The 25,427-nt window shown below is 43.0% G+C and overlaps 1 protein-coding gene across 3 annotated transcripts; it reads right to left on the minus strand.

Moving 5' to 3' along the window:
• Positions 1-10,183: 10,183 nt before the first annotated feature.
• On the minus strand, positions 10,184-19,299 carry zbtb18 (zinc finger and BTB domain containing 18). 3 transcript variants are annotated; one of them, XM_014179950.2, is made up of 2 exons: positions 18,949-19,299; positions 10,184-14,807 (listed from the first exon to the last, which is right to left on the minus strand). In XM_014179950.2, the coding sequence occupies exon 2, from the start codon at positions 14,791-14,793 to the stop codon at positions 13,147-13,149; it is 1,647 nt and encodes a 548-aa protein (XP_014035425.1). In that variant the 5' UTR covers positions 14,794-14,807; positions 18,949-19,299; the 3' UTR covers positions 10,184-13,146. The 3 variants fall into 3 exon arrangements, with proteins under 3 accessions (XP_014035425.1, XP_045566090.1, XP_014035424.1); XM_045710134.1 differs by lacking the exon at positions 18,949-19,299 and adding an exon at positions 18,573-18,895; XM_014179949.2 differs by lacking the exon at positions 18,949-19,299 and adding an exon at positions 16,853-17,262.
• Between the last annotated feature and the right edge of the window lie 6,128 nt (positions 19,300-25,427).

The raw sequence follows: 25,427 nt of genomic DNA on the forward strand, positions 1-25,427 counted from the left end.
TACTTACATGGCCACCAGAGGGAGACATTTACCTTTGAATAGCATTTCATTTGTCAAGTTGCAATACGCACTGCTAGCTGAGAATTAGACAACTAAATGGAATAACGGATAGTTTTATATTAATCATTGGAGTTCGCACTATCAATGAGGATTAATAATGCCTATAAGATGGACAGAACCAACTCTTATTTTCCTCAAGTATTTTATTCAATTACATTGTCTTCTAGTTATCAGTAGAGTGGTCATGCTAATTTGACTACATCTAAATACAAGTTATTCCAGTCATGGTGGGAGATGGAGGGTGAAACTCCAAAACCAGGGATAGGACATGGATAAGAACAGCTGATCATTGCCCATACAAACAGGTATGTATCACCTTCATAAAACAAGCAGCTCGCGCTACTTCACGACACAGAGCATTGATGTCAAGTCTAGGCCTTCAGCTCATCTCCATTGTGTGACCAGTCACGGGTAGACCATATCACACAGCAGGCTGTTGCTTCTCTTTCCGGTTTGGATGTTCACTATTTGAGATTAACTTTAGCGCTGTGGCCACTGGCCAGGGGTGTATTAATTAGTTGGATTCCGTTGCAAAACGTTTTGCAATAGAAACAGTTTACCGTTTACGGTAGGAACAAAACGAAAGCTAACGGCAAACGAAACAGGGAGGGTCCTACCTGAATTTGTCCAATAGAAACTCGTTTAAATTGCCAAACGTTTTCCATTTGGAGTAAACTGTTTCCGTTGCATAACGTTTTGCAACCGATTCTGACTAATGAATACACCCCAGGGCACTCCACTGTTTGCCCTTCATATTTGAATCCTCTGTTTGCCAGCCACCACTGTATTATACTAGAGGGTTAAGCAGATCCTACAGACATCCAAATTAGTGCTGCGAGAACCAGGACAGTTTGTTTGCCTTTCACCTGTGGCCCAGACACACAGAATGCTATAGAAGCCTGGGGATGTGCAGTTACACCACCAAATAAAACCTGTGTTTAGCTTAAATTCATATGGTCACTCGCTCTGCAGTTTGGACAGAGTTTACAGTTTTATGGCTTCATCTAAATGTCTAAGCGTTCCTCACAGCCATAATACAGTATGTGTATTTAATTGCTTAATTGTACGTTCTCTATGGTCACTTTCCACAACCTAGAATATACAGGTCCTACTTGAAAGTGGTTTGAGGTTACGAGGTCCACACTTTGCCCTGCATCTGTTCTCGCCACATCCCATTGACGTAAAAAGCACACGCTCAAAAGCATAGCCCCCCTGTTATGAATACACACAAAGGGGTCTCTCTGTCTCTCTGGCCTGATGGTCTGGTCAGTATAAGTGCTAGGGTCACGAATGAGCCATCACCAGGCAGTGGGCAAATGGGCCAGCTTCCCAATCCAAGTGTGGTAGGCCTGTAGCCTGGGCCAAACAGGCCAGGCCAGGTGGCCCATAACGGTCTCATTAGAGCAGATGTGAGGCTGTGGCCGTCTGCTGTGCTGCTGTGGCTGTCTCTGCCCTCTCCTTCCTCTGCTGCTTCTATTGGCCTGAGAATCCCAGCAGCTGTTTACTGAGGGGCAGCCTAGGCCAACGCCTGCCTGATCCCTGACCCTCACCCCCTAATGGGGGTAGGGAGGCAGCAGATGGGGGTGGGTCGAGGAGGGGTGGGCCTACCTTGGGTAGGGTGAGGCTGGGTGAAAAGGGGGAATTCATGAGGGAGTAGTAGTGGTGGCTGTTGCTCTGACCGGGTTGAAAGGGTTTGAGTTGATTGGACGTTTGATGGGGGAGTAGGGGTTGAGGGTGGGGAGAGGGGTGCAAGAAGGGGAGGGTTCACCACAGCCAGGGTCTCTGACAGTCAACACAAGGGCAAAAGACCTGGGGGTGAAAATGCCTTCTTGTTGAGTTTGAGTAACTGGAAGCGTTCATTGGTCATTGCACATGTGTATCTATTTGTTTTCTGTGGATGATAATGAGACGGATTGGTAGAAAGCCTATCACCATTACATATGTACAGCAGGGGTTGTTGTGCACAGTAGCTTTGAAATCCTGCCTGATACAATCTCTCCTGTCAATATATACTATGTGAGTGGTTTTATTTGATGGTAAATAAAACAAACTGTACAACAAAGAAACATTACAAAATCAGGTTTTCCAAAACTTTCACAGCCTTAAATTCACATTTTACTCATTTAGCAGATGCCCTTATCCAGTGTGACTTACAATTAGTGCCTTTCCCCAGTAATCTCCATATAGTGTGACTCAGTGGTGGTCGTCATCGGCCAGAAACAACATTCTGTCTTGAGTAACAGCAGCAGCATGAGGCTGTGGCTGGACATTTGCCGGCCCTGTGTCTCCAGAACGGACAGGTGTTGGCGTCAGCAGTGTCCAGACTCGTTCCGGCAGCTGCTGCGGCCACAACCCCCTCCCCTCTCTGACAGATGTAGCCACACCACCAGGCAGCTTTATGGACCCTGGGCTGTTTTGACTTTAAATATTTGCCCAGGAGGGACAGCCCTGTTTGGGCAAGGGGTTGAAAAGAGCTGGGTGGCTTCTCAGCGTCACGGAAATAAAACCTACAGAAGATACTTAGACAGTTGACTTGACACCACGGAAGGGTGTTTGGGGAAAACACAAATTCCCAAAGTCTTTGGAGGACAATTTGGCTTGGAGGACAATTTAATATTGTGGAACAAAGGAAGATGGGCCCACTAGTCAAAATGACAATTATACAGAAGTGACATTTACCATCTAATGTCATCACATTTAGTGCAATGATTATTCTGTTGAAATAGTTTATTATTGTAAAGAACAAAAATAAGAGAAACAGGAAAAAGTAGCCACTTCATGAATGACAGCAGAGTGGATGTACAGTAACATCTGAGTTAAATTTGCTTCAAGGCCTGAATTCTACTGCCATTCAATAATCATTTTTTTATAATTTTATAGTGTGCAAATCCTCCTTCTTTGAGTCTTGACTCATAAACATCCTAAACGCTTATGAAGGTGACATCCAACCTTCTTTAGGCTGTTTTTCAAGGCATTATTGAACTCTCTTAATTTACTCTGTAGATTATACCATTAGAGGAAAGGTAGAATAGTTTTATTTATCTTTATTATAAAGACACTGTGTAGGCTGGGGTTAGAGCAAATTACAGTCAAAAGGTAGAATTCCAGTGCTGATCTTGGGGAAAAATGTAATCCAGCTGGATTCAAAGTCTCTGAGGGAGTTGCGGAAAGCACGTTGTTCTACCATCTGGGACAGCAGACAAACCCTCAGCCCCATTAAGATGCCACATTAAGGGGCTGCTGGTAGTTTGAAGATACAGCAGACAGGAGTGCACCTAGCAATACATTTAACTGTCCGAGAGAAGAAGAGAGCTAGGAGAGAGAGAGAGAGAGGGGTGGAGGGAGAAACTTTCTTCGCACAGTGAAATTCATCTTGAAACGTAGCTTCTGAACACTGCCAAACAGATGCTAGTACAATTGCTTCCCCCCTGCAATGTAAGTATGGTGTCCATATGGTTGCAGCTGATGGGGGTGATTGTTGGTATTGTTCACTTTGTCAGCAATCCTGGGAGATGTAGGAGCTCTAATGATAATGCAATGTGCAGATGTGGTCGGGGAGAGGGCGCCGTCGTTAACTCGCACAGCCGTCTACAGAGGCCCGCTCCTCCTTACATTATGACAGATGCTGTCCAGCCTGCTCAGAGCTGACCTTCTGTAGGAACAAACACTTCTATGACGCTTCCACATCGCAGCTGTAAGGTGTAACAGAGACCGGTTAGGAGACAGACTGAAACTGAAGCATTAGATTTCAAGCTTTTCTGATCTGAGTTAGAATTGGCCTTTTAGTAAGTTATGGTCCGAGAGGAATTACCAGAGGTGTGAGATAATGGTTTCCCTGGGAGGACTCTGTACATCTGGTTCCAGAAGAATCTTGTTAGATATGCTAATTGCCCCAAGCGGTGGACATGGTCAATTAAATAAGTCTGAATAGAGCACAACTAGAGGAGGTGAAGGTTGAGCCCTGATTTCTTATTTTACACAATTCCAACAACAGAATCGTACTTATATTATCACAATATCTTCCACTTCCATTTGCTCCTGTCAGATGTTGTCTAGGAATGCTATGTACAAAGCACGTTCCTTATGGACAACATGCATACAGTACCTGTGTTGCACAATGCACTTGCAATCCGATATTGGACAAATCTCTCCATGTCACATTTCAACAGTTCCCTTTGATATCCGACTGATGGTATTATGTTGCCTTAAATAATACAGCAGAATGTGTTGCGTTGGCTGTGCCAGGTCCTACAGGCTGGGCCCACGTCTCTCCCTCTCTAACCCAGATCAGGATGCAAGCATTAATCCTGGGAGTGGGCCTGGGGCCACCCCAGCACTGCTGCAGGTTGGGAGAGGGGGAGGGGGGGGCGACAGATGGGGCCTGCTTTGCCAGAGCTGGGAGGGAGCGGAGAGGTTGGCATCTTGGGGTGAGAGAACATAGTGACACTCCTGTTCCTGCACTGAACCAGGCCTGAACCACGCAGGCAGCATCCACACACGCTCAAACACTATGCAAGGATACATAGGCTACAGGAATTAAGGGCTTACTACTCTCGCACACAAACACCTTATCTCTGCTCTGCTCATTACAGTGCTACAGTCTGAGTATACTGTACCTGTTATGGAAAAGCAGTGGAATGAAACGATCTACAACAAGCTGATTAAACAATACAGGTAATGGGCACATTCAGATGACTCATAGCTCATATACAATGGTGGTGCTTTCACATATCACTGTACATCAGAGGTGCTGGTGGGAGGAGCTATAGGAAGACGGACTCATTGTGATGGCTGGACTGGTATAAATGGAATGAAGTCAAACGCTTTGTTTCCATGTGTTTGGTACCATTCTATTTCAGCCGTTACAAAGATCCCATACTCCTATAGCTCCTCCCACCAGCCTCTACTGTACATGATACACCTGTCCTCCTCCCTGTCTACTGTAACTGTCATTGCCTTTGTTTAGCAGTGATATGTAAAGTTACGATGAACAATATTAGACTGGGAGGAAAGCTGGATTCCTCATCTCCCACAGCTGCCTGCCTGCTCCCTGGAGACGCCCTCTCTCTTGGCTCGCCCCCGTGTGTGTGTGTGTGTGTGTGTGTGTGTGTGTGTGTGTGTTGCCTGCTGAGTCACACCTTTGCAGCAGGAGAGGTCTGGAGCAGACTGACGTGTGCAGGGGGGCTCTCATTTCAGTCTGTCCAAACCTTTCTCACACACACACACACACACACACACACACACACACACACACACACACACTCTCTCAACACTGAGCCGATCAGTAATCAGTGCCACAACACCAAGGGCATCTACAACACAACAGCTCTGATTGGCTAGGTAGGGATAGGCTTAGGGAAGACACACGTCAATATGTTGTAGAGTCTGAATAGTCCACTACGTACTGTTTACTTCGTTTTGTACTAACATATACTAACAGTACTACATGTTGGTACTACATTTGGCTATTTATGACATATTAGTTACAAAACAAATTCTGCAATAAGCTAAAAATATCAACATAATCCAGCCTCGACCATACTGACAAAGTACAGATGAATTGCAGGAGGCTGTGACGGATTCATTCGGTATTCAAGTGTAAAAGCTACATATTTAGGTTAACAAATATTGTACCTTTTACTGTAAAGATATTCAGTGCTCTGTCAAAATATGTACTGTAACTTCAGTTGGTGTTGAGGGGAAATACATGGAATATATTGACAAGAAGTTGCTCTGCCATGTCAAGCTGTTTCAGACAAGAAGTACAGTACAATGTTCTCCCTTGTATAGGATAGTGACCTCTCTGTCATAGCCATCGGTACAGCAGGTTCCCATGCTCACCCTCCTCCTGCCTGTCATAGCCATCGGTACAGCAGGTTCCCATGCTCACCCTCCTCCTGCCTGTCATAGCCATCGGTACAGCAGGTTCCCATGCTCACCCTCCTCCTGCCTGTCATAGCCATCGGTACAGCAGGTTCCCATGCTCACCCTCCTCCTGCCTGTCATAGCCATCGGTACAGCAGGTTCCCATGCTCACCCTCCTCCTGCCTGTCATAGCCATCGGTACAGCAGGTTCCCATGCTCACCCTCCTCCTGCCTGTCATAGCCATCGGTACAGCAGGTTCCCATGCTCACCCTCCTCCTGCCTGTCATAGCCATCGGTACAGCAGGTTCCCATGCTCACCCTCCTCCTGCCTGTCATAGCCATCGGTACAGCAGGTTCCCATGCTCACCCTCCTCCTGCCTGTCATAGCCATCGGTACAGCAGGTTCCCATGCTCACCCTCCTCCTGCCTGTCATAGCCATCGGTACAGCAGGTTCCCATGCTCACCCTCCTCCTGCCTGTCATAGCCATCGGTACAGCAGGTTCCCATGCTCACCCTCCTCCTGCCTGTCATAGCCATCGGTACAGCAGGTTCCCATGCTCACCCTCCTCCTGCCTGTCATAGCCATCGGTACAGCAGGTCCCATGCTCACCCTCCTCCTGCCTGTCATAGCCATCGGTACAGCAGGTTCCCATGCTCACCCTCCTCCTGCCTGTCATAGCCATCGGTACAGCAGGTCCCATGCTCACCCTCCTCCTGCCTGTCATAGCCATCGGTACAGCAGGTTCCCATGCTCACCCTCCTCCTGCCTGTCATAGCCATCGGTACAGCAGGTTCCCATGCTCACCCTCCTCCTGCCTGTCATAGCCATCGGTACAGCAGGTCCCATGCTCACCCTCCTCCTGCCTGTCATAGCCATCGGTACAGCAGGTTCCCATGCTCACCCTCCCCCTGCCTGTCATAGGCATCGGTACAGCAGGTTTCCGTACACCCCCCCCCTCTTGCCTGTGGACCCTTAAGGTCGCACCAAGCAATGTGCCCAGAAAAGTGCTGAGTTGCACACATCAAAATCCTGCCAAGACCCCTATCAACATCACATGCCCTCCTGCCCAGTTATCTGCACTGGACAGAACTGCTACCAACAGCTGGTAAAGTCGAGAGAGCACTCAGCCCACAATGCCACAGTAATGTCTGCACTCTGCACATAGTCTGCCCCATTTTCATACAATAAGCTTTCTTTTTATTAGTATCTTACTTAGTAGCTAACTTAGCATTATCATGCCTGAGACAAACAATAACCATGTATTCTAGGATTGTGTTACATGATACTCAGATATTGTAATATGTATGTCACACAATTTCTACAGATGAAACATGTTTCAATACACACAAATAAACGTGTTTCAATACACACAAATAAACGTGTTTCAAAACATATACAAATACATGTGTCAAAACAAATACTAATGACACACAATAAACTACATTCCCACGCAGTCCACTCTTTCCAGCCAATGCCTTAGTTGTGGCACGACATGATTTTTCCCACTCCTCGAAAGTCTCACACAAAAGAGATGTCGGGAGTTTAATCTCATCCCATACGAGCCTGCGAAAGAGTTACTGGGGGCCGTTGTGTGTTTGTGCGTGTGTGTGGAGGGGGGAGGGGTATGGTCTGGGCCCCTCTAACAGAGACACTGACATTCAAGTTCGAATTGCGTCTTTTGTTCATGGGTGCAGTCAGAGCAGAGATCTCTCTGGGACCACATCCCCCCCCCCCCTTTCCCCACCAAAACTAACCCCCTTGCACCTCTCTTTGCCAGCCTGCCAGCTACGAGCACAACTGCATTGTCTGGGTGGAGACGGCGCTTGTTGCTAGCCTTCTGTCTCTATGCTGAGCGCTTGACAATGGCTGCTTTTTAAATACGCAGACAATCGATAGAAAGACAAATTCCTCCCTCCTGTCTGTTTTTGTAACCTTACAAAAGCTCTGCCCTTGTACACTTATTTTTTCTTAAGACCTAATGTGTCCCTCAATCCGTTTGAATTCCACGGCATAACTGCAAACATTTAATTTCATGGCATTTGGCATTGAAAAATCTGCAAGTTTAGATTTGTATGGTTATTGGTTAGATAATTTTTATTCCTGCTTTATGTACAATATTTGCTCTAGATATTTTACCTCAATTAAAATCCTTCTGCAAAGGTTTAGGTTGTCATCATACCTGAAGGTTTTCTCAAGTATACTGATGCAACAGTATCGCCTATAGCTTCATTACAATCTATTTACTGCAAGACTTCTAATTCTTTAACCGCAAAAGTGGTGCCAAACATTCACCTCAAGCAAATCAGCCTTTTATGGTGAAACTGTGTCCTAAACTGTTTTACATCCATCCATTTTTGCTTAGTACAGTTAGACACTTAGTACAGTCCTAGTTCGTTTTGATGTTTGTAACTTCACAGCCATAGCTGGCCTTGTGGAAGCATGTGCTTGTCTCTCCCCTGCCCAGGCGCTCACAGCTTGGCAGAGGGCTGGCTCACACAAACTTCTGTGTTTTAGCTGCTACAGATAGTCGCCCAAGCTGGTCGCCGATTCCAACATGTTGAGCCACTACCCTTCGGCACAGCCAAATGTTTCTGCAGCTGCCCTTTTGTCCCCGTTCCTTAAGTAAACAAAGGACAGATACAAATGAATGACCTAAATTCAGAGCAAAACACTCAGCCCCATCTGAGAGCAAATTGTCTTCTTCAAGCAGATGTTCAGGAACAGTGTAGGAAGCAATGATGAAGTATGTTACAGGTTCATTATTTTTCATGACACTTGGAACAATACATAGTTACTTAGGGTCATTAATTAATAGGGGATATATTTTTGTATTTCTAATTACTATTATGGGGACTTGAGTGTCAGCTTGACGTCATTGCTCCTGTCTAAGGAGTGACATTCAATGAATGAAATAATGAAAAGGGGGCAAATGTGATCATAAAATCAAATCACATTTTATTTGTCACGTGCGCCAAGTACAACAGGTGTAGACCTTATCATGAAATGCTTACTTACAAGCCCTTAACCAATAATGCAGTTCAAGAAATAGTTAAGAAAATATTTACTAAATAAACTAAAGTCAAACATAAAAAATAACACAATAAAATAACAATAAAGAGGCTATATACAGGGGGGACCAAGTCAATGTGCGGGGTAATACTACATGGACAAGTGAAAATAGTTAAGTAATTAAAAAAATAAAGGTGTAATGAATAGTTAAACCATTTAGAAATAATGTTATGATGCCTTGATATAGTTCTCTTTATAGTCAACATGAATAATTCAAAGAGTTAAACACTTACATGTTTCTTAAACAATATCATGCCTGTGAAAACAGAAGAAAATCTTCCAGTAATTAGGAGATGAGGGTGTTAGTCTTGGTGGTGGGGGTGGGGGGGGGGCTTACAGCATATGACCATCTGTAGCGATGCCCTAATGAATAACACTCACTTACTTCAAAGTGGTCAGTCTTTAATGCATCTGTAAGGCCAGGTTTGCAGAGCAGCAAGACATTAGATAAAGCTGATTTGTTTCTTGGAAAACTGTACTTGAGGAGCTTTGGCAGGAGGCTGTATGTGTTGAGGGGGGTGGTTCTCGACAAGCTGCTGCACTTTTTCTCAGGTCCAGCCCACGCCTTAGCCAGTGCAACAGCTAGATATATCAGCACCACACACACACACACTGGCCATGCAGGGCACCACACTGTGCCCAACCTGGGCCCAATCTAGATCCACAGCCTCCCCACCCACACACCCACCCACACAACATGGCATAGAAAAATAAATGATGCCAACGCTTCTCTTACTTTCATTGCTGAAAAATATAGTATATAGAAATTCATTATACAGAATCAGCCACTATAGTTACTGTTATGAAGAGCAATGCTAGAATATGTTGAATAACTTCGTGTTGGTATAGCGTAGATAACCCATTACATGATACACACTTAGGGTTGTGTGTGTAATTGTAACATTTGATTGAGCTTGTATCTAATACATATAGGCAGGCCTCTGAGGATTCTAGTCTGTTATAACACAGACTAAATGGGAGAAGAAGAAAAATCTATTTCTACAGATGACATCTTCCTTGTGTTGAAATATGACTGTGGCTCTAAGCTGTATTAATAAGTGTAATAAACATTTAACTAATCTTCTAAATGTGCTGTAGTTGTGCGCCTGTGAATGCAACACCGACTGAATGCTACCCATGTTATTTACTCGAGGTGACAAATTAAATACACAAATTCACATTGGAATTGAGTTAAGGTTCTTATAATTTATTGCAGTTTGCACACAATTTGAAAATTTCAACAACAGCACACCAAAAAAGTACAAAACTAAACAGCCTTAGAATTTACTCCCCTTGAGAACATAAAACATACTATGATTGTCAAAGCTAAAATGTCTAAATCCAGAAAAAGAACAATGTCAAAGAAACAAAATCTCGCGGGGAAGCAAATATATTTGAATCAAAATCTGCTTCTTTTTCAGACAGTGATTGTCCTTTTCAACAGATGTATTTCTACCCCCCTCCTATCTCTTCGTATATTGTCTTCTACATTTTTATGTTTTTTCCCCCCACTGGACCTTTCCTGTTTTCAAGTAACCAAAGTTGGATTGATGATAAATGGAGATGCTTATCAGGTCATTTCACAGCTTACTTTCTTCTATTTTAAAAATGTCAAACAGTCCAGTTACACAAACATACAGTGTTCCAGTGATACCAACGTGAAATAAAAGAAGCTGTTTACAGTAGTTAAGGCGGTCAAGTACAATAAGAAAAGCCATCAATAATTGTAAATAAGTCTTCAAATAGAGAGTTAACCCACATGTGATATTTTCCATGATATTTGTGGTTGCAAAGAGATCAATTACCACTGTGCAAAATGCCATGACACTGTACGCAGTTGGCAAGGAGCACCCATGTCACCAGCTGATGCTGCCACCACCACATCCACTGAAGAGCAAACCAAACCCCCGGGCCAGTATGGGCATGCCAGTATCTCCCCACAAGTGCGGACATTCATAGCTCTAATTACTATCATCTGAGTTTGGGTATAGTTAAAGTTTTGCAGTTCTCAAGAATGGGCATTTACTTGATTCCATGATCTTTCTGCACAAAAATATTTTGAGTGCAGATTTTTCCCCCAGAATGTTCACATTCATTAAAAATACATTTAAAAAAAAGTTCTAAATAAAATATTAAAATAAAAGAACAGTTCAAATTTAATTTAAAAAATAAATTATAATTTAAGGTTAATTCAATAATTTCATCTCTTGAATGTAATAGTATCCATGATTTCTTGAATCTATAATTTATAACTAATTTTCATAAAGGCATCTTTTCAGCATAAATCTCAGTTAAATAAGCTTTAAAAGGTGCAGTCAAGCATGCCAATTCTCCCCCTTCAAAAGTAAGGATTGCGCTTTCAGTACAAAACACGCACGCGTGCATACATACAGTATGTACATAGGAGCATCCAAACAGATACACACAGACAAATTAGGAGCGTGATGTTAAGCATAGTGCTGCTCTCTGATTCTTCAGCTTGGTTTTGAAACAGAATAAACCTTCAGGAGTACTCAGATATGAGCAGGTGAGTCTCTCAGATACTCAGATATGAGCAGGTGAGTCTCTGTCTCTCTCTCTCTCTCTCTCTCTCTCTGATAGAAAAGTGTGACACATTTTCATTGGCCGCACAGTTAGAAACAAGTGCCAAATGAAAATATAAAGAAATCAATTACCCACAATGCTTACTTGATGTCAATGAGAGAGCAGGAAAATACCAAAGAAGAACGTTAACTGGATTGATACAGCAGTTGGGAACCTTAACTCCCTGACCACCATGCAGCAGAGTAGACGGTGACGAAGTGCTGTGTGGACGGGAGGCAAACACACTAGTGGAGATCTTCTGTAGATTAGTTTGTTAGTTAGGTCACTGCTGGCATTATGCCCACACTGCCCACCTCGGTCTGTCTGACGACAAGCTTCACCTCACATACCGTTGCACAAACTCAAACCCAAGACCAGTGCATTGACAAAAAAATCTTCACAGCCCAGCAGAACATTTTAAAGGAGTCCTAACGGACTCTCAAAAGGAGCAGAGAAAAGAAATAAACTACTTAAGAATATAATTAGTTAATTTAAAATACACTCCTCAAAATGCAAAAAAAACTACAACAAAAGGTCAATAAATCATATTCATGCATTTTCCGTAGCTGTAAAATTCAGTTTTTTTTAACAGACTGCACCCTTGGAGTATTCACATAGTCTGTTCTATATTTGTTCAATTACAGTGTACAGTAATACAGCAATTCACATTTCAAATATACAGGTTGGACTTCATGCAATAACAGATCCCATTTTCCAAAAATAAATCCATATAATCACTACAGAAACCTATAGAATACAGCCAACTTAAATGAAATTCGGTTCAACAAAGGATGTTTAAAAGCTGCAGATAGAGATTTAAGAAATTCTAAAATAATCATTTATAAAGGGTTTTAGAAAATACTTCAATTAATGTGAAAAATGAAGCTGTACATTGCATGAGTGCCATTTGTCTTTCATCAGTCAAGTTTCCTATCACAAGTCAAAATGTACAAGAGCTTAAGGAACAGAAGCTTGTAGCTATTTAAATCAGACCTCTTTGCAGAGTAAAACAATTTAAACGCACACACATTCACACAGATTAAATTTGATAATGAAATTAGAGTAGTGCACTATACACACATGTATTCATACACACATGTATGTGTACTGGTATATATTCATGATCACAGTACCCGTTTAGTGTATTCTAATAGTCTAACTTCAGTGTGTATTACCTGAACACTTCATATGGTTGTCATTGAAGGTGTGCCTTAGATTAAGGAGTGTATAGACATTTGTGTATATACACAAGAAGAAATCTAAAAATAACTAAACACTGGCTACTGATACCAGCAGCCATGTTTACATACATTTTTTAAACAAAATCAGAACAAATAAAATAGAATAAAACAAAGGACTGGAACAGAAAACAGTAGTAACATCTTCATGTGCTATTAAAGTGCCATTTCACAAGATTTTGCAATGTTACGTACAAGAAACATGACTGATTCAGACCTCTCTCCCACCCATAGCCCCTGCTCCAACTCCCCTTACCTCTCTGCCCAACCTTCACTGACACCTCTCTCATTTAGCTTAAAAACAAAGTCCTGATCATTTCAGCAGGCTTCACTTCCACAGTTCTTGAGAACTATCCTCTATGGCCCAGTCCCTGTGGAGGTTGGGGAGGTTGAGGCCTTCGCTCTTGACAGAGAGCGAGTTGACCAGTTCGCAGTGGAACTTGCGGATGTGGCGGTACAGGTCCCCGGACTGGGTGAAGCGCCGCTCGCACCACTTGCAGGCGTGCGGCTTCTCTCGGGTGTGTACCACAGCGTGCCGGCTCAGGTTGTGGGAGTACTGGAAGCTCTTACCACACGTGGTGCACGTGTACGGCTTCTCCCCGGAGTGAGTCCGCTCGTGGCGCTTCAGGGTGTACATGCAGGAGAACGTCTTGCCACAGATGGAGCAGGTGGGCACATTGACATCGCTGGCGGGCTTGGCGCGCACACCCTCCTGCTCGCGAAAGTGTGTGCTGAGGTGGATCTGGAGGATGTGCGGACTGGGAAACACCTTGTTGCACAGGGGGCACATGAAGATCTGAGTGTGAGGAGCGTTCAGCATGTTGGACACGTAGGGCAGCAGGGCGCTGTCGATGCTGGCCGCCTCGACCTGGGCCCGCTCACTCTCTCCCCCCAGCATGTCATCATCGCTGACCTTGTCGTCACGCTCCAGCTCGCTGGCCAGGGAGGCATCACGCAGGGCCGAGAGGTGGGCCTCCAGGCCCAGGCGTCTGTGAGCATGGCTGCCGACCCCGTGGTGGTTCAGTCCTCCATTGGTTCTGGGAGGGGTTGCTTTGGGCCCGCTGTGGTCCATCTCATAGTCGCCACTCACCAGGCCCTCATCATCTGAGCCTGTGTTCTTCTCCTGCTTCACCTGGACCAGGGTGCCCTGCAGGCTGTCGGGCGTCACCCGGCCACAGAAATAGGGGTTGTTGGACAAGGCCTCGCTGGGCCCCGTCAGGCTGGACTTCACAGACAAGTCCAGGACACAGTCTGCATCCGCCGACACTCTGCGAGAGCTACGGGAGCTTCGGGAGCCACGGGAGCCCAGGGACCTCCGGGACAGGGAGCCAGTAGAGCTGCTGGGGCTGCCGGCAGGGGACTGAAGTTTGGGGGGACTGACATGGGCGTCAGCCTCCCTTGGGCTGGTGGCGGTGGCCGGGGTGCCCGGGCGGTCAGAGGGCAGCCTCATCCACAGGTTGCTGGGGTCCTGCTTGGCCTCCAGGTCCTCATCGTCACTGGGCAGTAGGTCGGCCGTTGCCGGGTGGCCCGTGCTGCCCTCAGAGAAGCTCTCTACTTTGTCAGAGCAGCTGGAGGCGTCTTCCTCCTTCTTGGTGCTGTCTGCCTCCGCAGTGGCTTTGTACTTCAGCTTCTTCTTGCAGACCTTGACTATGTCGTACATATGTAGGAAACTGGCTGCAGCCAGCACGTCCTCCACGGGCAGGGCTTTGAACTGGAGCTTCCCCTCGTACATGAACTCCAGCAGGAGAGCGAACGCCGGGGCTGTAACAATGTCGCTGTTCAGATGAACAATGTCCCTTTTGTCGAGCTGGTCCTTGTAAAAGAGATGGAAGTACATGCTGCATGAAGCCAGCACTGCTCGATGGGCTCGGAACTGGGCATCGCCGACCAGCACAGTGGAATCACAAAGGAAACCCTGATGCCTCTGCTCGCTCAGACACTGTAGCAAATGTCTGCTGTGGTCTGGGAACTCCATGCTGTCTTCATAACCTAAAACAGATAGCAGATGTTAGAGGCACGTTATTTTAGAACAGCTACTGTTTTGTTTCAGCTTGTAGACAACCTGTCTGGATCCACTCATATCTTACTCTCTCACCTCATGCACACACATTTGCACTCACTCGCATTCAAAAAGGAACAGATTAAAACAACAAATTAGCCTACACATGAAATCCTTGGCATTTTAAACTATATCTACAAAACTAAATGTCTCTTAAACATCCCCCACGTCACATTTTCCTTTTAAATTCTAACATGTTTTAGCAACAACAACATTCAAACTTTCAGACACACAAACACCAAATAAAAAACTGTTAAAGTCTAATTGCTCCATAAACCTAAATGTTTCCAGATTATATTTGGGAGAGGTGTTGCTCTAGACTGCGATCTATGGCCGTTCCACATGATCACAGAGAGGCTTCAACAGCTGAGCTCCTCCTGGTCACACAGATGCCCGCCTGCCTGCTAACTGAACTGCTTCCACGCTTTTACCCTCCAAGCTCCTAGTGTGGTTATTTTTAATAACCCACTTTGGACTGGCCCGGCCAGCCTCTTTAGGTAACAGGCTTTCAGGTACACAAACAGTCCTCACATACACAAGCTACCTATTCCAGAGACCTAAGTACACTGAGAATGACGACCATTCACACAGAATTTAAGGGTTTGAAAAACAAGTTGCCTTGTTGGTAATTACAAAAGGGCATTTATTGCCAACTCCCACTGTTAGTTAGATCCAATAAAAAAAGGAGAATCCTATTCATAAAATAAATTATGAATATTTCTCTGAAGTTTTTCTACATAAACTTTCATAATAGCAGATTCAGAAATTTGAATGAGAACCCCCCCCCCCCCCCAACACCTGTTAACTAAGTAGCTTTTTCTTGCCTGAAATAATACATGAGCCTGAACATCAACCAAAGCAGTTAAATAAACCCATTTGAATGTGAGTGAACAAGTGTGCGATCCCCCTCATTGGAGCGGAGTTCAGATTTTCTTTAATGAGAGGCTTACAGGGACAAGGATGTCTAACCCCCCCAGCAAACCCCCACCACCCCATGCTCCCCCTCCCCAAATCTTTCAAGAAACTGCACATCCTTCTCAAAGAGACCAGCTCTGAAGATTTAGAATACAATCACTTTAAGTGCCCTGTAGTCTACATCAATCCTAATCCTTAAAATGTCTAAAAATAAAGATAGCAGGACAACCCTCAAGGTAGCAGCGATCAAATTAGGGGTCTGCGAGGACAGAGAGGGACGGACAAGGAGGCTTACAAACATCTGATCCAGCTGACTGTGGCCATATGGCAGCTGCTGCCCAGATAAAGAGATTAAGACTAGAAGGAGTGCGATTACAGCTGTCTAGCCAATTCAGGCAGCTCAAATCTGCAAGTTCTAAATTAGTCACCACCAACAGAAAAAATGAACACAAGCCTGGGAAAGAGGACATTGGGCTTTCAAGTAATTTCACAGCCATTTAGATTTAAGACATTGAATTATTCTTAGTAAAAATGACCATATTGATCATTTTTACATGGTTCTGGGATGTTTAAACCGGAATAACTTTGAGGAAAAATATCAAGAATGTTGATAGTAGCAGAAAGTAATACTGTGTGTTTACCAGACAATAAAAACATGTTAAATTGCTTTTTTAGTTAACACAAATTAAGAAATATTTTTTGGATGAAACATAAGAATAATTTCCCCAAAAAAGGATTATTTCAACATACATTCAACAATCAAAGGACCAACAATCAACTCCAAACCCAACCTGCTCACAACAAACCAGAGAAAAACTATATCCACAAACAAATGGATCTGTTAAAATCTCACTTGGAAACCTCTTCCTGACAACAAAAACACCAGGCTCCTGCTTAGCTACAGTACACAACTACTGTACACATACAAATCTTTCACTTCCCTTTCCATAGAGCTCTGACTAAAAGTAGCCAGACACTGGGAAAAGCCCTGGAAAAGCCAGAGCTTCCCATACGAAACAAAACCATCCCAGTGCCCCGGACCCTTCCCCATAGACAGTACCTGCAGTATGCATCAACTTGATTAAGTCCGCTGTAGTAGAAAAGCTGGGCCGGCTGCAGCTCTTTTGCAGAATCAATGAGGGGGTAGGAGAGAAAAAAAGCTAACTGTGAGAGACAGATGCAAAGTGGAGGAGATGTTGGAGGGGAATGAGATACCTCCTCCTGCACACAGATCCGCACACACACTAACTCCCAGTCTGTGCGTTAGAATAAAAGACTGGGGGATGGCAGCCTGTCAGCTGCTCTGACATCATGTTCAGATGGAGATGCTACCTCCAGCTGTGCTCCTTTTACAGCCATATGCTACTCCTCTACACTCTTGCCACCAGCCTCTCCTTTATACAACTTTGTTTCTTTTTCTCTCCTCTCTCAAAAAAAAGGAGGTAAATGTAGTGAGGTGCATGTGGAAAACTAGCCAACTTCCCCCTACCTCTTTACTCTAAAGTAAAGGAGAACTTTAGAAAATAGGTCTGTGTGAAATCCAACACTTTTTTCTAACCTAGTTTCCCAGACTAGTTTCCTGCGCAGTGAATTTAAATACCATCAAGTTTTTTTGTTTTTTTTGCTGCCTGCTCAACTTCCAGTAACCATAAACAAAGGCCAGCACAGCACATTTGCAACTGACAGACCCACGCAGCTGATATTGTTTTCGACTTCTTTACGGTTCACTGCCCTCACCATTACCATCATTCATTTCCCTAACCCTTCATACAACTGACAGAAAAAAATGAAAAAGTAACAATGGGAACAATAGTATAGACCTCATGAGTGAGATTCTAAACAAAAGCTACACTATTCCTTGTTGGGCCGGCTAAAACTGACTACAGCCTCGGCTTTCTTTTGTGAAAGTATTCCACTCTTCCGTGTGAATTTTTCAGGTGGTCTTTTTATTCCACAAGGAATTCATTTATTTCTCTGCTATGTGAGTGGATCACAACAACGCATCTATATACAGTCCATTATTATTCATATCAAACAATAGCAGTAGGCTATATAACATTCACATTATTGTGAAGGCTTTATAGATATGAACTTAATATCTATAGATATTCAACATGTTCCTGTTGACATGAGGGTATTAAAATCCACACGTTTATTATGAATATTTACAAGATCAAAACCTTTAGGAATTAATTGCTATTTATGCTGAGTGTAGCCTATACTTAAGAAAGAGGAGGAGAAACACGAATAGATAGGCTACAAGAACAAACCGCTGGCCAGATATCTTATTATGTTATTCATTCATATCCTTAAATTACCTTCAAAGTTTCAACGACTCTGCATGCAAAATTGTAAAATTAGAGTTGCAACTAAAAAATTAGGCTACAATATTACTGATTCAGGATACGATCACTTTTCACAGAACATATTCCTTTCACAGAAAATGGTAGAATATATCATTAAATAGCCCTAGTGAATGTTGGTAACAATGTTACAACATTAATATTACAACTTGCAACACACACACACACATCACTCTAGTCTAGACTATCCAATGATACATCATTCATTTCAGCCTAGCATTTTCATTAGGCTATTTTGCCATTGCCTTTTATCGTAATAGCTTACAGACAGTCTACAAAAAATATCCAAAGCCAAGAAACAACTGTCATAAATTAGCCATTACTTCTATAAACTTCACGAAACCGGACATGACACGTTACTCTCGATACGAGCAACTATCTGACCAATGTATCTGTCAAGCTCTGTAGACAACTTACTCCTCGAGGGTGACTATAGACTGACTCCCAACATGTATCTGTGCTGCTGGTTAAATGGAAGACCGTCGCCAGCAACACAACAGAACGTTCGCAAGACTACAATATCTCGCGCGCACACACACACACACACACACACTGACCCAATCAAGCTAGCTAGCCATGGTGGCAGAAAGTAAACGCTCGATCAGTAGTATTGCAGTTCTGTAGCAGGCCCCGATGCTATGCAGACCATGGCACTACAGGGTCTCGAAGGAGATAATATAGCAACTATTATATGAACGCAACACACGCTACAAAGGATTGTTACTTTTTCCCCTTCCATTCTTTAACCCCCTTTCATCACCCTTAATCGGACTCTGGTATTAAAGGCACTTACAGACAACAAGCTCCAATGTCTTCCTGCTTCCTTCGTCAAATCCTCTTGGGGTTGAAAAATAACTAGATTGACTTTCAACAAATTTCCATAACAACCTGCAGTGGCAGGAAAGACGGAGCGAGCGAGCGGAGACAGAAGGGCTGCGGCAGCCAGATGTTTCCGAGGTGTTGCTACTCAACTCCAGCTACGGTAGAGGCGTCTGACTGGCAGCACAAAAGCCAATAGTGCTCGCGATAAGAAAAATGAAGGCAAATTGGAAGCAGCCGCTGAAGGGGGAAGAGGGAGGGATATCTTCTCGGCGTAGGTTGACACCAGGCAACAGTGAGAAGGCAGAAAAAAGGCTAAGCGAACTGGTTCCCTGAACAGACTGGCGCAGAGCACAGAGTGAGCGCAAGGTGTCGTGGGTACTGTAGTCAGGCTTCGACTGGTGGAGCGTGGAACAGGTGCATTACGTTATTCATATTCTTGAAAGAAAAACTTTTGTCACCGGTAACAAAATTAGGACTGCAACGACAAGGTCTGCGAATATAAGGCAATTTGACGCGTATAATGACAGCGTTGTGGAAACATGCAAAGTAAATCAAGGTATCACAATCATTTGTTCATTAATTTATTTGAATAAAGTGATTTTCTTTCTAGGCTATTATTTCTGACTATAGTAATGTTTCTATTGCCATGGTGTAGCCTATAGGTTTTGCAAGAATAGTAGATAGTCAATGCATACATAACGTCATGATGAATACGGTAGCCTGCCCTAGTAGTCTACATAGGTTACAGAGTCCTATAATTTAGGCCAGGGGTTCTCAAACTTTTTGGGGCCTGGGACCCCTTTTGTTACAGCAAATTCATCAGGGACCCCCTCATAATCAGAACACAACTCGAGTGAGATAAGAAACAAATGTATACAAGAAGTTCTATATCGACTGCAGTGCATGGCCGATGCCACCGGTCGAACAAAGTCTCGGGCCATGGGAAATTCGTTTAATATGTTGTTATATTCATAAAAAAATGTAATGTCAATAAAAAAAAAATATATATATATATGAGATCACTTTGAGAACCCTTGATTTAGGCAATAATAAACCATCATCCGTTTCATTCGATAGTGATAGTGTATCTCAGGGACACATAACCATGTCTTGATTTTATGTCGAATACATCCACTCTCACGACAATATTTAGCCTAAAGTATTTAAAAACGAATAGGCTACTTTGTATTTTTATTTGTATTAGGCTATATTTGACGTTATATTGTAGCCTATAACCCTACAACTTCATTAAGAGAGGGGCAACACTATGTTTAAGATGCGTGTCTCCTTTGACGTGAGCCTTAGGCTATATTCTGAGACTTGGTGAAAATATTATAGCTAATAAACACGTTACAAAACATTATATACTGTGTTATTAAGGCGGTTCAAACTTCAGTCTATTTCTAGCCTTTTAATTAGTGCATCCAGTTTTGTAAGCAACGTGAAAAGTTGCACTGAGTGCCAGAGCAGTAATCACCCATGCAGGACCGTAAATCTGGGGCACAAGAGAATCAACTTCGGACTACAATCACATCGATTAAAGATATAGTGCCCAAAAAGTTTATGTATTGACAGGTATTTCATGAATGTTGAAAGTGGTATTATGTATTTTCCATATGTTTAAAAATATAAATAGTAGGTTGTTTGTGTTGAGGCTGTAGTGGAAATCCAGTCTGGATATTTCAATTCCTAAATTCGTCCCAGTAAACTAATTGGCGTTACTAATACAGTTCAAAACCAACCACACAGTCCTACTGCTACATGTAGCCTAATGTATTCACAGTGTTGAATCAAAACTAAATCACATCTTTAAATGCAAATAATGACCTCATTATGTGACCCATTAGTGAATGTTACCAGCATTGTTTGTAACAGATTACAATCTAGTCGTTGTTCTCTCTGGAACATACACATTTCTGAGTTTTGGTATTATTATAGGAAAGTTCTGAGTAATTATCACATAAAATTATGTGATGATATGTCAATATGTACCCTATTTTAATAACTACTTATTTATCTTCTAAAGATTTTAGACAACAAGCAGATAGAGAATATACCCATTTAAAAAAATTATTCCATATTTGAACAATGTTTAAAAAAACCGTGCTCTTTCTTTTGATAAATACTCTATTTGTGGACGGCTTGACATGAATGATCTGTATGGATACTTTGGTTTCACTTTTTCACAACTGAAATGTGTATCATTAATATAGGTACAGTACAAACCAGATGCTCTCAAAATAACTGTCTGTAGTGTAAACCTGAAGCCAGTTGTGTGCTCCTCCATCATTTACAATCCCATGTGATTTACATAAACCTTTTCACTTTACAACTCCTTTTGATCCCAACATTCTTTTTGAGTCAACAGATGCTGGCTGGAACAGTGTTGTGCCAAAAACAGAGATGTCTGATACAGTATAATACTTTCTGCAATTCCCTGTTCAAAACCAATGTCAAAGATGTGAAAGGATAACTCTGTTGCCCATTCAAAGATTACTTTTCATTTAGCAGTGAAGGACTTTGTGAAGCGTCCTTTTCACACCTAAAAATATAAAGGATGAAAATGCTTAGATTTGGCACCAGTTTAATTTTGAGCAACATGATGTATGTGAATATTAAACATTTCACACATGCATTGCATTTCTTTGCAACTATTATTGGTAATAAAGCATTTATTACCTTCCTATAGGTGTCTTTAATATAAGGTTGGATATTGACATACAGCAGCAAATTCATTTCTCTGCTATTTTCCATTTCAGGAAAAGACAGAGAGAGAGCTCAGTGAGAAAAGGCCTTTCTCTACAGTTATTATACTTCAGCCTTCTGCATTCCTTCCTCTTGGGGTCACTGTGGATTCCATGTTTGGACTCCACATCTCTCTGATAGTCAAAGTACAGGCAGAACATCATTGATAATGATCGACACTCGCTATTGCAGTTAAATATTCAACATACATTTTGTTAATGATGATAAATTAATAAATAGTGCATGATGATAAATCAATTATTGATTTATTCCAAAATGTATACCTTTTACTGCACATGACATAGTGACTTGTCAATGTTCCTTATAAGGTCTTGATTCATTTGTTTTGTTGTTGCACTTTGTTTACATGACATAGATGCCAAAAGGAATGTCTTTTATATACTCTCACAAAAGTTATGTTAGGATTTTGTTATGTTGTTCTATTCGTCATTGTAAGCTAAAAGAAGAGGGCTGTTCTTGAATTGCGGTGTCATTTGGTCATGGCGTTTTGGAAAAAATGTACTTTCTAGATGTACCATAATACAGACAACAAACATCTTCCCATTTTATCAGATAATATGATAGCTTAATGACATTAAATAATTTTTACCATTATGATAACATTGTGCCACCCAATTGAGTAGGCCTAGTAACACCAATGACGGTAACACCAATGACAAAATGTAGGTAATTTAGGATTTTCTTCAATGAAGGCCACAGATGCTCAAATCAATGGTCATTAACCTTTAGAAATCCTTTATGATATGATTAATCATTTCATTTAAACTGAATAACACCAATGACAATTTTGATTTACACACCACATGATCAATAGAATCCTTAAGTGATTGACATACTAAAAGGGTGTGGTCTTTGCATATCTTTGATAGCAAGATGGAGCTGCAATGGATAGCAGCTGTCTTACAGAATCCTTACCAATTCTCCTATTCAGTGTTGTTTTACACTGATCTTAACTTTTTTTTATACATAATGTCTCCACCCTAATTTCCTATGACTAAAAACAGCTTCTGGACTTCAGAACAGCGATCACTAACCTAGATTTAGATACATTTCTATTTCAATGAGTTGGCAGCTCTGGACGTTTTGCTTACTCCGGACCAGGCCCTAATCTCAGGGACTCGAAAGAGGAAGTGGCAGTGAAAGAGAGGCACGTGAACCGGCACCCTGACAAGATTATGTAGGCGAGCAAATAGACCGCCATTGCCCTCTGATCTATTGGCGAACGTGCAATCACTGGAGAACAAACTGGATGAGCTCCATTAGAGACTATCCTATCAATGAGATCTGAAAAACTGTAGTATTCTATGTTTCTCAGAGTCGTGGCTGAACGAGGACATAGATATACATCTCACTGGTTTTTCTATGCATTGTCAAAACCGGAGGGCAGACTCGGGTAAGACAGAGGGGGGAGGGGTGTGTCCCTTTGTTAACAACAACTGGTGTGCAATCTCTAATGTTAAGGACGTTTAGAGTTTTTGCTTGCCTGAGTTAGAATAGCTCATGATAAGCTGCAGACCATACTATTTACAAAGATAGTTTTCATCTGTATTTTTCGTAGCTCTATTAACCACCACAAACCATTGCTGGCACTAAGACCGCACTCAACAAGCTGTATAGGACCATAATCAAACATAAAATGCATATTCAGAGGCAGCGTTTCTCTTCGCCGGTGACCATAAGTCTATCCTCCTTCTTCCTGCTTACAAGCAAAAACTCAAACAGATTAATCCGATAACATTGAGGAGTTTACCACATCAGTCACCGGCTTCATTAACAAGTGCATCGACGACGTTGTCCCCACAGTGACGGTACATTCATACCACAACCAGAAGCCATGGATTACAGGCAACATCTTCATTGAGCTAAAGGGTAGAGCTGCCGCTTTTAAGGAGAAAGACACTAATCCAGATGCTTTTAAGAAATCCCGCTATGACCTCCGACCAGGCATCAATCAGGCAAAGTGTCAATACAGGACTAAGATCAAATCCTACTACGCAACGGATGTGGCAGGGCTTGCAAACTATCACGGATTACAAAGGGAGACCTAAATAGAGCTAAATGCCTTCTATACTTGCTTCGAGGCGAGCAACACTGAGCCATGCATGAGAGCACCAGCTGTTCCAGACGACTGTGTGATCTCGCTTTCCATAGCCAATGTGAGTAAGACCTTTAAACAGGTCAACATTTGCAGGGCTGCAGGGCCAGATGGAATACCAGGACAGGTACTAAGAGCTAAGAGTGTCTTCACTGACATTTTCAACCTATCCCTGACCCGGTCTGTAATGCCAACTTGTTTTAAGCAGACCACCATAGTCCCTGTGCCGAAGAACGCCAAGGTAACCTGCCTAAATGACTATCACCCCGTAGCACTCACATCTGTAGCCATGAAATGCTTTGAAAGGCTGGTCATGGCTCACATCAACATCATCATCCCAGACACCTTGGACGCACTCCAATTCGCATATCGCCCCAACAGATCCACAGATGTCGCAATCTCTATTGCATTCCACACTGCCCTCACCCACCTGGACAAATGGAATACCTATGTAAGAATGCTGTTGACTACAACTCAGTTTTCAATACCATAGTCCCCTCCAAGCTCATCACCAAGCTCAGGACCCTGGAACTGAATAGCTTCCTCTACAACTGGATCCTGGACTTCCTGACGGGCCTCCCCCAAGCTGTGAGGGTAGGAAACAACACATCAGCCACGCTGACCATCAACACGAGGGCCCCTCAGGGTTTTGGGCTTAGTCCCCTCCTGTACTCCCTTTTCACCCACGACTGCGTGGCCGCGCACAACTCCAACATCCTCATCAAGTTTGCTGACAACACGGCGGTGGTAGGACTGATCACCAACAATGATGAAGCAGCCTATATGGAGGAGGTCAGAGACGTGGCAGTGTGGTGCCAGGAAAAACAACCTCTCCCTTAACGTCAACAATACAAAGGAGCTGATCGTGGACTACAGGAAACGGAGGGGCGAGCATGCCCCCATCGACATCGGTGGGGGGGTAGTGGAGCGGGTCGAGAGGTTCAAGTTCCTTGGGGTCCACATCACTAAGTAATTAACATGGTCCACACACCCACACAGTTGTAAAGAGGCCATGACAGCTCTTCTTCCCCCTCAGGAGGCTGCAAAGATTTGGCATGGGCCCTCAGATCCTCCAAAAGTTCTACAGCTGCACAATTGAGAGCATTTTTTAAAATGTTTAAATCTCTTTTTGGGGGGGAAATATAAGTACAAACAACAAAGCAATAATGAAACCCAAATAAACAGAAACACAACACAAAAACAATACAACCACCACACTTGATACTTACCACACCTACCCACACCTGCCCATGCCTGCCCACACCTGCCCACGAACACACAAAAATACACACTAACTTCCCCTATCCATACACATACATACATCAAATTCCCCTCACATGTATTTGTCACAATCCTCAAGATGGTCAATATAAGACTTCCAGACCTTATAGAACACATCCCTTCTCTGCCCAACTTTATAAAACACAGAATCTAATGGAATATAACTACTGTACATACTTCAGCCCTCCAGATCGTTATTGATGGTCCTCCAGTTCGTTATTGAAGTATGATACTTTCCAATTAATAGCTAGAATTCTTTTCTGCAGCAATTAGACCTACATTACAAAACTTTATTTGATTTTGGTCAC

The sequence above is a fragment of the Salmo salar genome, chromosome ssa28 (genome assembly GCF_905237065.1).
Source record: "Salmo salar chromosome ssa28, Ssal_v3.1, whole genome shotgun sequence".
NCBI classification, from domain to species: domain Eukaryota; kingdom Metazoa; phylum Chordata; class Actinopteri; order Salmoniformes; family Salmonidae; genus Salmo; species Salmo salar.